Below are 12,718 nucleotides of genomic sequence, written 5' to 3' on the forward strand. Positions count from 1 at the left end.
TGCTTAACGTGATTATTTCTAGTTCTATCCATTTTCCTGCAGATTACATAATTTCATTTCTCTTAATAGCTGAATAACTTTCCATTGTGTGTGATATTATATCACATTTTCATATTTTTCTTTTTTTTTTTTTTTGAGACAGGGTCTCCCTGTAGCCCCAGCTGGCCTGGACCTCACTATGTAGACCAGGCTGGCCTCGAACTCACAGGGATCTGCCTGCCTCTGCCTGCCAGTGCTGGGGCTAAAGGTATGTGCCACTATGCCCGGCTTTGTATGCCTTCTTTTGATAACTGTGCTTAACTCATTTACCTATTTATTGATTGAGGTTATATGATCTGGGGTTTTGTTGTTAGGTTTTTTTTTTTTTTTAGTTCTTCATAGATTGTAGATTTTTAAGTTTTGGAGACAGAATTTTACTATGTTGCCAGGGCTGGAATATTTTCATATTTGGACAAGATAATTCATTCAAAAGCATATATATTATTATGTATATGTGTGTATGTTTATTTGTTTGTTTGTTTTAGATGGTCTCCCTGCAGCCCCAGCAGGTATAGAACTCACTATATAGACCCAGCTGACCTTGATCTTAACAGAGATCTGCCAACCTCTGCCTCTGGGATTAAAGGCATGCACCACCACACTGAGCCTAAATTCTATATATATATATATTTAAGTTAAAGAGCTTTCCTGATCAATTTTTATTGTCATCTTTCTAATACCATTTAGCTTTCATAATTAATTTCCTTATCAATGAAATGCCATTCTTGGGGAAAGAAAAGGAGGGTACATGGTACAGTGGACCTGAGAAGCAAAGTGTTGATTAGAATGTACCGATTTAGGGTCTTTTATCATGGCCGGACAGTTGTCCCTCCCTCTGGGATCATAGTTAATGCTCCAACAACATCAAAAGGAACTTCTATACTTCACTTGGGAGAGGCACCTAGGTTTAGAAAGAGTGTGGGCTTGGATCATAGTCTTGCATGCAAATAGTACTTTTACTGCTTATTAATTATGTAACTTTCCTTGAACCTGTTATTTGAACTTTCTGATTGTCATTTTCCTCATCTCTAAAAAGTCGGGATAATATGCCTAAAATGCCCTGCATAGCATCAGTTCCCTGCCTTTCTTTCAAAATCAAGTTCAAATAATAACCCTCAGGTTCTTCTACAGCCATAGGATCTCACTATGTATCCCAGGCTGATCTTGAACTCAAGATCCTCCTGCCTCATCCTTCTAAGTGCTAGGACTATAGGTGTATGCCACCATACCTAGCTTTAGCTTCCTTTCCTTGAGCTTCCAATAGAATTTACAACTGCCAGTTTATTGATTGCTTTTTTCCTTTTTCTTTTTTTTTTAATTGAATTTTTGCAATTTTTTTCACACTATATTTTGGTAGTATTTGGATCCCTTCCCTTAACCACACCTCCCTTTATTGCCCCCTGCCCAATTTATTGTACTCTCGTGTATATATTGAGGCCTATAGAGTCTAATTTCTGACCCCAAATGTCCTTCGGTGTGAGTCCATCCATCCACTGTAGACTGGCTAACCTACCGAGAGTCCTATCCCTTAAAGAGTCTGTCTCTTCCCCTCTTAACCAATGAGCCATCTCTCCAGCCCCACAGGCTCAGATTCTTATAATTTAGTTTATTTTATGAGCTTCAGTGTTACCTGTCTGGATTTAAATATCATATTTATCTGTAAACTTTCCCATTATTTAACATCTGGTCCTATTAATTCATACCTTAAATACACAAATACCAAAAATAATGTATGAGTATGAATTTGACTTGCATTGACACTTAAGGCAATGATTTCTGCTCAGCTGCTCCCTTGTGTAATACTCCCAAGCATATGTACTAGCATCCTTTCCCAAATGCTAACATTTGTGTTGTGTTGTCCTTACAGTTTCCAGCTGTAAACCATCCTCAGTCATTGGAGAGAAGATACCTTGGAATTTTAAACAGTGTTTTGCTTGACCTAATGAAGGTAAGTGAGGTAGATGTTTGGTTTTTTAAATATATTTTTTATTTATTATTTTCATTTTATGTGTATGAGTGTATTGCCTGCACGTATGTGAGTGCACCCGTGTCATGCAATGCCTCAGAGGTCAGAAGAGGGTGTCGGGTTCCCCTGGAACTGGAGTTAAGGATGGATTGTAGCTGCCATGTGGGTGCTGGGAATTAAACCCGGGTCCTCTGCAAGAGCAGTCAGTGCTCTTAACCCCTGAGCCATCTCTCTAGCCTCATGAGGTAGATGATTGTACAAAATATTTCCCTTTATAGATTGTCCTCTGTCTACTTGTGATAATAGCCTGCTTTATGAATTAAAATATTTTGTTAGTAGATGATTAATTGACACTGTCATTTTAAAAGGCATGTAATTAATACATAATTGCAACAGAAATATGGTGTTATATCAGTCCTTCTATTCAGGAACATGCAATCCCTCAATTACTTTCTGAAAATGGGCAGAATAATAAACTTTTGACATTCAAGAATGACTCAGGAATACATTTCAAAAAAATATTAAAGTGAATGTTAAAAGAAAAAAGATTCTACAGTTATTTTTATATGACATTGAAGGCTACTCATGATCTATACAGATTTAATCACTGAATCTAATTCTTTTTTTAATGACCTGACCTTTTCTCCCCTAGACAGATTGTTCTCTCTGATTCTTCTTTAAATGTATCAGAATCACTGCTAGTACCATAGCCTGAGTGTTCCTCCTTGACTAGCACTCCTGTGAAAAGACATACTGCTCTAAACTATTAAAACATCCTCATCTTTCTTTATTAAAATTTTTCTTACTGAGCATGGTGGTACATGCTTTTAATCCCAACATCAGGGAATTGAGGCAGTAGGATTCTTGTAGGTTTGAGGCCAGCTGGGCCTACAGAATAAGACATGGTCCTAAAAACAACAAAAAATTTTTCTTCCCCAATGAACAATAGTCCCCTGCATGAAAACTTTTTTTTTCATATTTCCTCAGTTTTCATTTCAGAGAGTAAATGCACAGACAAGTATTGATTGAGAGTAGACCACCAAAGCTTGTTCATGGATCCCTTTTTTTTTTCTTATACCCATTTATTCACCTGTCAAAATGTGGTGGATACAATGTATGTAGAACCTTCAGAAAGCACAGCACAGTTGCAAGTTGCTGAGCTGTATTCTTAGAACTTGGTTGTGCTTTAAGGAATGTTCATGTGTCCTAGGGAACAGTGTAAATAGGTGTGGAGGCTATTATAGGGGAGTGGCTATGGCATTTGGGAAAGGCCACATAGCACATAACCTTTCTAGTGTCACAATATTCATTAACCTATCAAGGCTTTCAGCGATCTCACAGTAAATAAGCATTTCTGTGTCATCCAACTTTTCTCAAATTTAATTAAATACCAAACACTATTTTTCATAACACTCTAAAATTTCTGAACACAAATTGAGAAATGCTATTTTTTTAAATGAACCTCAACACACTTTCAGTTTAATTATGCATAAATTATCAGTTAAAAATCACCTGGGTTTTGTCAATACCTTTTTCCATGTAGTCAGTTCTTATTGATCAGGCCTTAATCATTTAATAACTTTTAAAAAATACAGTAGGAAAATGGAATTAAATACAATTTTATATTTCCTAACTTTTGATTTTTCCCCTTTAGTTAAAAATAATTGAATAATTACCACATCTTATTACCAGTCACCACTATAGTACCTGAATATAAGCAAGTGCTGACTAAAACCTAGTGCAGATAAAAATAAAATAGTGCCCTGAATCTTCATGTACTTTTACCACTTTGGAATTTCAACACTCCAATTCCTGATTATTCTTTAATATATTTACTGATATAGTTCTTTAATAGTAAGCAAACATTTATTATAATATATATTCAGAAAGTACTTATTTTGTTGACATCTCAGTGAGTTTTTATAATGTAAACATATTTTTCTTTACCTGGGTTTAGACATAAGAAATTAGTACCCCAGAAATCCTCCAAGATTTTACCTTCCTGGCCCACTCTGCCTTCAGAAACCATAATTCCAATTTCTGTCACTGATTAATAGTGCCTCATTATTACAGAATATATATACACATATACTATTCTTTTTGTCTTTTTTCTTTTTTAAAAAATTATATGTATGATATCTTGCCTGTATGTATGTAAGTGCACCTGTGCATGCATTACCCACAGAGGCCAGAAGAGGGCGTTGAATTCCTTGGAACTGGAATTAGGGAGAGTTGTTAGCCAACATGTGGGTGCTGGGAGCCAAACCCAGATCCTCTGCAAAAGCAGCCAGCTCTCTTAAGTGTCAAGCCATCTCGTCAGCCATTTTTAGCTGTTTTTGAAGCTGAATTTCAAAATCGGAAATCTCCATTGCCCTTCAGTTACTCTCCTTGTTATTCCCTAAATGCATGTTGATGCTTTTGTCTACATGTAATACCTAAAATGTTCATCTCATTCTGTACCTCTTTATAGCTGCCATTTTTGAGGGCAAACAAGTAATCAGAATTAATGCACTTAGTAATTTTTGGAAAAGCAACAACTAAATTTTCTTTTCTTTAGTTTAAAAAATGATGTTTTCCTCAAAATGCTCTTTCTTATGTGTATTTCATGAAACAGTTCTTAATCAAATTTAAATTCCCTCCCCCGTCTGCGTCCCCCCATAGCCTTCTCCACACCAGATTTCATGAATTCTGTAATACATGTTAAGGCCTATCTGGTCAAGCATTTGTACCCAGATAACCCTCAGTACAATTTCATCCACTGGAGTCTAGTCAGCCTCTCTAGAATCACTCCCTTAAAGAAGATCTACTCTTCCTCACCCTGCAGTAATCAGTTGCCAACAGTTCCTCAGCTATTGGCCTGCTACACATTTCTCAATTTCTATGCTGGTTTTTTGTATCTGATTGCATCTTCACAGGCCTTGGTCATACTGTCATCATCGCAATTTCATATGAGCAAGTTTCCCAGAGGCCTGAAAGCCTCTTTCCTTAAGTTCATGTACCAACCTTGGCTCTTACAACCTTTCTACCCCCTCTTCCCCAGTGGTCCCTGAGTCATGGGTGGGTGAGTTTTAATACTGGAATCATCAGGGACACACACTCTGCAGTCTCTTATTTAAAACTTGGCCAGTTGTGGCCTTCTTTGTGCATCACACTCTGTTGTATGAGGAAGCTTTGTTGGTGAGAGTTGAGGGATGTATTAGTATTGTCTTTACCCCTGTTCCACTGTTCCATGAGCCTTCATTGTAGAGGTTCTACTGTAGATGTGTCTCTTAGGCCTGGGCATCTCTCACACATATATTTTCTGTGTGTAACCAGTTGTGAAACTCTGTAATAGCCTCCATCTGTTGCAAAAAGAAGCTTCTTTGATAAGTGGTATGTGGTATACTTGTCGGAAAATATAAGGATCCGTATTTAGGATACAATAAGAAATTTCATTGTCTAGAGATATGATAGAGGCTTTTCTCTAGGATTTATGACTTCTCCAGTCATGTGTATTTGGCTATATTTACAGTGTCACCCATGAGTTCCCTCTCAATGAGAAGGATTTAAATCCAATTAGATAGCTGTTGATTACCACCTAGGTAACAGTACCACTGCTGCACCAATAGAGGTAGATTGCTCTGCCAGTCGTTGTGGTTATGAGGCTTTAGAGTTGGGTTGGACCGTTGATTGATTTTAGTTCTCTCCCACTGAGAGGGCCCTAAATCCAATTAGATAGCTGTTGATTATCCCCTAGATAAAAGTGCCACTACTGCACCAATAGAGATAGTTTGCTGTGCCAGTCATTGTGGCTGTTGGGCTTTACAGCTGGGTTGGACCATTGATAGACTGTCTCCCTTAACAGATTGCATAGTGTTCTCTAGAAGTATGAGAGCTAGTCTTCAGGAAGGAGGTTTCCAGATCAGTTCCAGCTCCATTGTTCCAAGTCCTGTGTCCCAAGTATGTCCTGTCTACAGCTAAAGGATCTTACTTTCTAGTTCTGGGAGGTAATCAAGGGCTGTGGCAATAGCCTGTATTATTTTGGGAGTCTCTTAGACTACCCCAGCCAACAACCAGAAGGGAGGTTTCTCCTGTCTGGCACTGTGTTTCTTGTTATATAGCCTTCAAGTAAACACATGCACTCATGTTCAGATATTGTATGTGTAGTTTTCTGGTGGGGGGTGAGTTAATACGTTTATTGCTGGCTTTTCATACCACCTAAGCTTTATCTCTCCTCTCTCTCTCTCCCTGTCTAACCTCCCACCTCCCTCCCCAATTTAAGTGCCCCCATTTTCCCCTTGATAATACCTATCTCCTATTATCTCCCTTTATTCCCATGGTTCCTTGTATGACCTTCTCTCCTCCTTCCCAGTTGAACACCCCCATTTCCCCCATTTCTCCCTTGGTAACATCTGTTTCCTACTATGTTTCCCTCTCTCGGACTCTTTCTTTCCCTTTACCTCTGTTGTTCCTTTCCATTTTCCTGGCTCCTGCTGTTGCATCAGGATATAACTCATATATATGGGATTGGTGCTAAGATCCACAGATGAGGGAGAACATAAGTTGCTTGTTTTTCTGAGTCTGTGTTACTTCACTTAGTATAACAGTTTCTAGTTCCATCCATTTACCTGCAGATCTCATGATTTCTCCTTTCCTTACCACCAAGTAGACCTCCATTGTGTAAATGTACCACATTTTCATTAGCTGGGTAAATTTCATACTTTGATCACAAAGTAATTTGAAAATTAACAGCTGTATTCATGTCATAAATGTAGTTTTTCCATGTGCAGTAACTTCTACATGATATCAAATAAATCAAAATAACACCAATGCTCCTGAAAGGACATGTGTACTTTGGATTTAAAAAGTCTTCTCAGGGGATGAGTTTCCTTTTTTTAAATTTGCATCTTGTATTTGAAACCATTTTTTAATTAATTAATTTTGGGGGGATCTTTTTCAGGCAGGGTCTTTCTGTAGCCCCAGCTGGCCTGGAACTTGCTATGCAGACCAGGTTGGCCTTGATCTCACAGAACTCTTCCTGCCTCTGCCTCCTGAGTGCTTTGATTAAAGTCATGTACCACCATACCCAGCTATTTGAAACCATTTTGATGATAATTGTTATAACTACTAGTTAAAAATCATCATATAGAGGACTGGCTCAGTGGTTAAGAGTACTGGCTGCTCTTTTAGAGGTCCTGGGTTTGATTCCCAGCACCCACATTATAGCCAACAACCATCCCCATAACTCTAGTTCCAAGGGAATCTGGTGCCCTGTTCTAACCTCCACAGGTTATTACACAGCTCATAGAGATTAGCATTACACAATATGGGTACACTTTCATACATGTAGGCAATAATACACTCATACAAACAAAATAAAATAAAATATCTTTAAATCATCATATATACCCCCACAGCTTTTATTCTATAGTAAGGAAGAAAAAAGAATTGAGATAGTTTACAGTTGTGTCTGAATTAAAATGAATATAAATTCATTTGTATGTAATTAGCAGTTTGGCTTTCAATAACTCAAATCATTGGATCAAAGTGATTATTTGAGTATATGGTATGACCAGAATTCTAATCTTCTCTGATACTATGTTGAAAGTGAAGTCTGACTTATTTGGAGCATGTTTTCTCTCACTAGTTAAAGAGATTACTTATGGATAAAACCAACCAAACTGAACAGAGATAAATTTGTGAATGCTGGAATTTTACCTTTCTTCTTTTTTCTGAGGGAAAATGTCATTTAGAAGACCAAATTTCACTACTTTTTTATGTTTTATTAGAATATGTCAGTTATGGATTTTTTTAAAAGATATTTGATTATTTTATAGGTCTGCCTTAATGATTTATTTTAAAATCCTGTCCAGTTATTAAGATAAATAATATTGGAAGAAAACATTTCAGTTGTCAAGAATCTAATATAGAGGTTGGGGAGATAGCTCAGCAGTTAAGAACCAGATCTTCTCTTGCAGAGACCCTGGGTTCAATTGACAGCACCCACATGGGATCTCACAACCACCTGTAATTCCAGTTCTAGGAAATATGATTTCCTTGTCTGTGTTCTGCAGACACTGCATGCACATGATGCAAACAAAACATGTATACACATAAAATAAAGATAATAAGCAAATCTTTAAAAAAGAATCTAATATGTCCAACATAAAGGATAGTGTTGGTACCTTAAAGAAAAGAGAACACTTAGAAATAAAGATGGATACCAAAACATGAGCAGAAAACAAATAATAGAAACAGAAAAAAATAAAAAGAACATATGAGTAGTCAATAAACATATGAAAGTGTTCAGCTTTGCTACTAATCAAAGATATGTGTTAAGAAAAACTGTGAGAGAGACTGAAAAGATGGCTCCTGTGGTTAAAAGCACTTGCTGCTCTTACAGAGGACCCAAGTTTGGTTCCCAGCACCCAGCTCCCAACTGCATTTCACTCCAGTTTATAGGTGCCTTTAGAGGCACCTGCACATGTATAATACACATATATACATTCACACACACACACACACACACACACACACACACACACAGACATAAAATGTTTTCTTTTTTAAAAACATCTGGGAGCTCAGCAGTTAAGAACACTGGTTATTCATGCAGAAGAACCAGGTTTGAATCCCAGCACCCACATGGCAGCTAACAACTATCCATAACTCCAGTCCCAGGGAATCAATCTGACAGCCTCTTCTGATCTCCACAGGCATTGCACGACACGGGTGCACTTACCTACATGCAGGCAATACACGCATACACAGAAAATTAAAAAAATAAATAAATAAAAATAAAAAATAAAACATCAGTGAGGGGCTGGAGAGATGGCTCAGGGGTTAAGTGCACTGACTGCTCTTACAGAGGATCCAGGTTCGATTCCCAGCACCCACATAGCGGCAACGAACCATCCTTAAGTCCAGTTCCAGGGGAATGTGAAGTCCTCTTCTGACCTCCCACGGGTGCACTCACATACATGCAGGCAATACACTCATACATATAAAATAAAAATAATAAAATATTTTTAAAAAACATCTGTGAGATACCATCTTTTAAATACCTAGTTTACATCTACTAAAAAGAATGAGAATGCCTGTTGTTGGTGAGATTACTGAAAAAATGATAGTCATATAATTCCTGAGAGGAAAATAATTTGACACCTTCCTAAGAGCTAATGAGCAACACCCAGAAAAGATTCTTTACCTGCTGTTCCATCTTTAGGAATTCACCCTATAAAATTTTTCAAATGTTTCATCATAACATTAATTAAAATAGTGAAAAGTGGCTGTCATCTGAATGTCCAGTACTAGGATGCTCACTAAGGAAATAATAATATATCTGTACCGAAAGCATCTATGTAATCATTTAAAAACATTTTGTAAGGTCTGGGTATGTAGTTTAGTGGTAGTACTTACCTATTATACACAAAGCCTTGCCTTCACTCCCTCCCCAAAGTATATTATGAGATTGTTGCCACATGTTCAGAAAACATGTATTTCTCATTTGGGAATTTCTGAAAATAAACTAAAGTACATACACAGAGTTGAAATGCTTTACTGATATGGAATGATCCCAACAGTGTATGCTAGGTGGAAGGGATGCTAAGTATATACAGTTATATATATGTTACTGTTTGAGTGAAATGAAAAGGATCCAATAAAGGCATGCATAGAATATACCTCATGAACAAGGCACAAGGAACTAGAGAGCTGAGCTGTCTCCAGGAGAATAAATGGGTAGCTGGGGGACAAAAGAAAGATGAAGAATGTTAATCCATACTTACTAAAAATATTTTAAATGTTTAAATTATATTGCAAAAATATTTTTCATAAGTGAAAACAGTGGGATATAAAAACTTATGTATATAATATGAGCCAGATATTATAGAAGAAAGACTATATGTGATATTCAAAACATTGAGGCTGGAAGGATTATCTACTAAGAAGACAATAATTGTGAGATTGTGGTTGATTTCAATGACTTTTTTCTTTCCCTGAGTTATCATTGGTAGGTATTTTGCAATGACCATGTATTTTCTTTTCTAGGAAGAAAAGATAAGGTTTATGGTAGGATTTAAATTCAACTTTGTTCTTTCCATTCCTAAACTTTTATTTCCTAAGAACTTACTGAAGTTGGATCCAGCTGACAGATACTTGACAGAGCAGTGTTTGAATCATCCTACATTTCAAACCCAGAGACTTTTGGATCGTTCTCCCTCAAGGTCAACAAAAAGGAAACCTTACCATGTGGAAAGCAGCACATTGTCTAATAGGTAAATATTCCCTTTTAAGGAAATACAAATGCAATCATGGTCTTACAAGTAGGTAGAGGAGGTGGCTGCTAAAATTATGCAATTAGAGAAAAGAAGGAAAGTCCTCTTTATTCAAAAATATCTTCCTTATGCTTATTACATGATTCAGAACTATAATTAAAGAGTTGTGTGGGTCTTAAAGAGTTTCTTATCTTTAACAAGAATATTATGAAAATCTATGCATTCCCTTGGAAAGGTATCATTGAGTTAGCAATTCAGGAGGCTTATAGCATCAAAAGTTAGCAGATTTTGTGCAATGGCATCCAAGGGTGATGTTTCAAGGAAGGATAGGCCAGGCAGGACAAAGGGATTTCTAGACAGAGAAGAGGATGCTGAACACATACGTGGGGATTCTCCTACCCCAAGTAAGCTACCATTTTCGAAGGGTTTTATCATTTTATTGTTCTTGCCTCTTAATCATTTAGTTGAGAAATTAGTTTTTCATAAAGATAAATATATGGAAATAGTGAAATCAATAATTAAATAGTGCATTTTACAGGGCTACAGAGATGGCACTGGCTGCTCTTGAAAAAGATTTGGCCTCAGTTTCTAGCACCTACATGATAGGTAACAACCATCTGTAACTCATGTTTCAGGGGACCTGACACCCTCTTCTGGCTTCTGTGGGTATTGTACAACACGTGTATACATGTAGGCAACACACTCAAACACTTAAAAATAAAATAAATAAATTTAAAAATTAAGTAATACATTTTAAATAGCTTTTTTCAGTGTAGTGTTCAAAAATCTTGTTTCTTGCATAGGAATAGCTGTAATCCTAGCACTCAGAAACTCATTATATGGCCAAGCGGGCATCAGATTTGCTGTAATCCTCCTGACTCTGGCTCCTGAGTGCCAGGACTACAGGCAAGTATCACCACACCTGGCTGAAAAACCTGTTTCTTGAAACACATCATACCACACTACACAAACACACACACACACACACACACACACAGAGAGAGAGAGAGAGAGAGAGAGAGAGAGAGAATCACTTGGGTTGGCTTTCCAGTCCTGACACTCCGAATTTTGTTGATGCATTTTTATGAGAATTATGTTCTAAACAAAACATTCCTTTCTTCCTTCCCACCCAAAAACTGAGTTTTGGCATCTGAGATTATTACATTATGGGAGGCAGAAGTAGTTTATTTCATCTACTATTAGGAACAAAATAGAAAACAATGAAGGTTTTAAATTTTAAATACTAACCCCACACACACACACACACACACACACAGATTTTCCTTCCATATATGAAACATTATTCTTAATAGGCTGACATTTTAAGCACTCAAGACCTGGCGCTTTTAGGTCTGGGAGGATATCCATAAATTAATAAGCCTGGGTCCTGTATTTGCTCTGCTTAGCTGTGAAAGCATGATTCAGAGCTGTTTACTCTTCTTTAAGATGGCATCTTTCAGACCATTCTTGGCCTTTTTTTCTTTTTTTATCCACAAGATTTTAGTACAGTAAGCCATGGAATAGCAGTCATCATTTGATTGCTCCTTTGCACGTGGCAGGTTCACATTATTAATTGTATCTTATCTGGCATCATATCCAGTTTTGGGCCTTTGATCTCCCTTCTTCTACTTAAATAGTCACATGCTTGCTCTGGTTTATATTTACAAAGAAAATTCTCCCAAAGATATAGAGTTTGGTAATAAATGTGTGAGTTGTTCTGTAATCATTCGTGGTACAACCTATACCATGAAAGGAGGCTATATATCTGTCTTGTAGAGACTCTCTTTACAATAGAAATTACAAATAAAGAAATGGAAGAGATCCTAATGGAAAGTCTTCGGTGCTGTATTGAATATATTAAAGAAAAAGTCCTAAAGAGTTTCTCTTTTTATAATCTTACTTCATCTCCTCACTCTTGTCTATGGTCCATATTTATTCCATGGAAGCCTTTCTAGCCAGAGACATGAATTCTAGCTGATGTTTCAACATAGACCTCTCACGGTAGGTATATTTACAGCACCAGATCCATTAGTTTCCACTTACACACTCTCTGCCCTGTCCCAGAAGATAACACTGTCATCCTGTCTTCCAGATTCTTTCTCTGTTGGAGGCAGTGGGCAATTACTCAGCCACTTGCTTGCCTTCAGGTTCTTCTGAGGTTCTTTTCACATTGTTCGTGGTGCGACACCATTTTGGCTGCCCTGCATTACCGTCAACAGTTCTACTTTGCCTCCTGTCTCCAATCATATTTTGTGCCTTTATTTTTGTTTGTTTGCTTATTTGTTTGTGTTTTGAGATAAGATCTCCCTATGTGTCTCTGCCAGGCCAAGAACTCACTATGCATGCCAGGCTGGCCTTGAAGTTGTAGCTATCCTCCGCCTCTTGGGCACTGCACTGTCGGTTTGTGTCATCATGCCTGGCTATTTTTGCTTTTAAACTCTTAGTTTAAGTAACTGCA

The 12,718-nt window shown here is 37.2% G+C and overlaps 1 protein-coding gene across 2 annotated transcripts in view; it reads left to right on the forward strand.

Moving 5' to 3' along the window:
* Positions 1-12,718, forward strand: part of Cdkl5 (cyclin dependent kinase like 5) — a 232,111-nt gene that overhangs the window by 182,920 nt on the left and 36,473 nt on the right. For both annotated transcript variants that reach the window (XM_008835686.3, XM_029564783.1), the window contains 2 exons: positions 1,907-1,987; positions 10,109-10,260. In XM_008835686.3, coding sequence (XP_008833908.1) covers positions 1,907-1,987; positions 10,109-10,260 — 233 coding nt within the window. The remainder of the gene's footprint in view (positions 1-1,906; positions 1,988-10,108; positions 10,261-12,718) is intronic.

Source organism: Nannospalax galili, unplaced genomic scaffold (assembly GCF_000622305.1).
Source record: "Nannospalax galili isolate Female #2095 unplaced genomic scaffold, S.galili_v1.0 scaffold217, whole genome shotgun sequence".
NCBI classification, from domain to species: Eukaryota; Metazoa; Chordata; class Mammalia; order Rodentia; family Spalacidae; genus Nannospalax; species Nannospalax galili.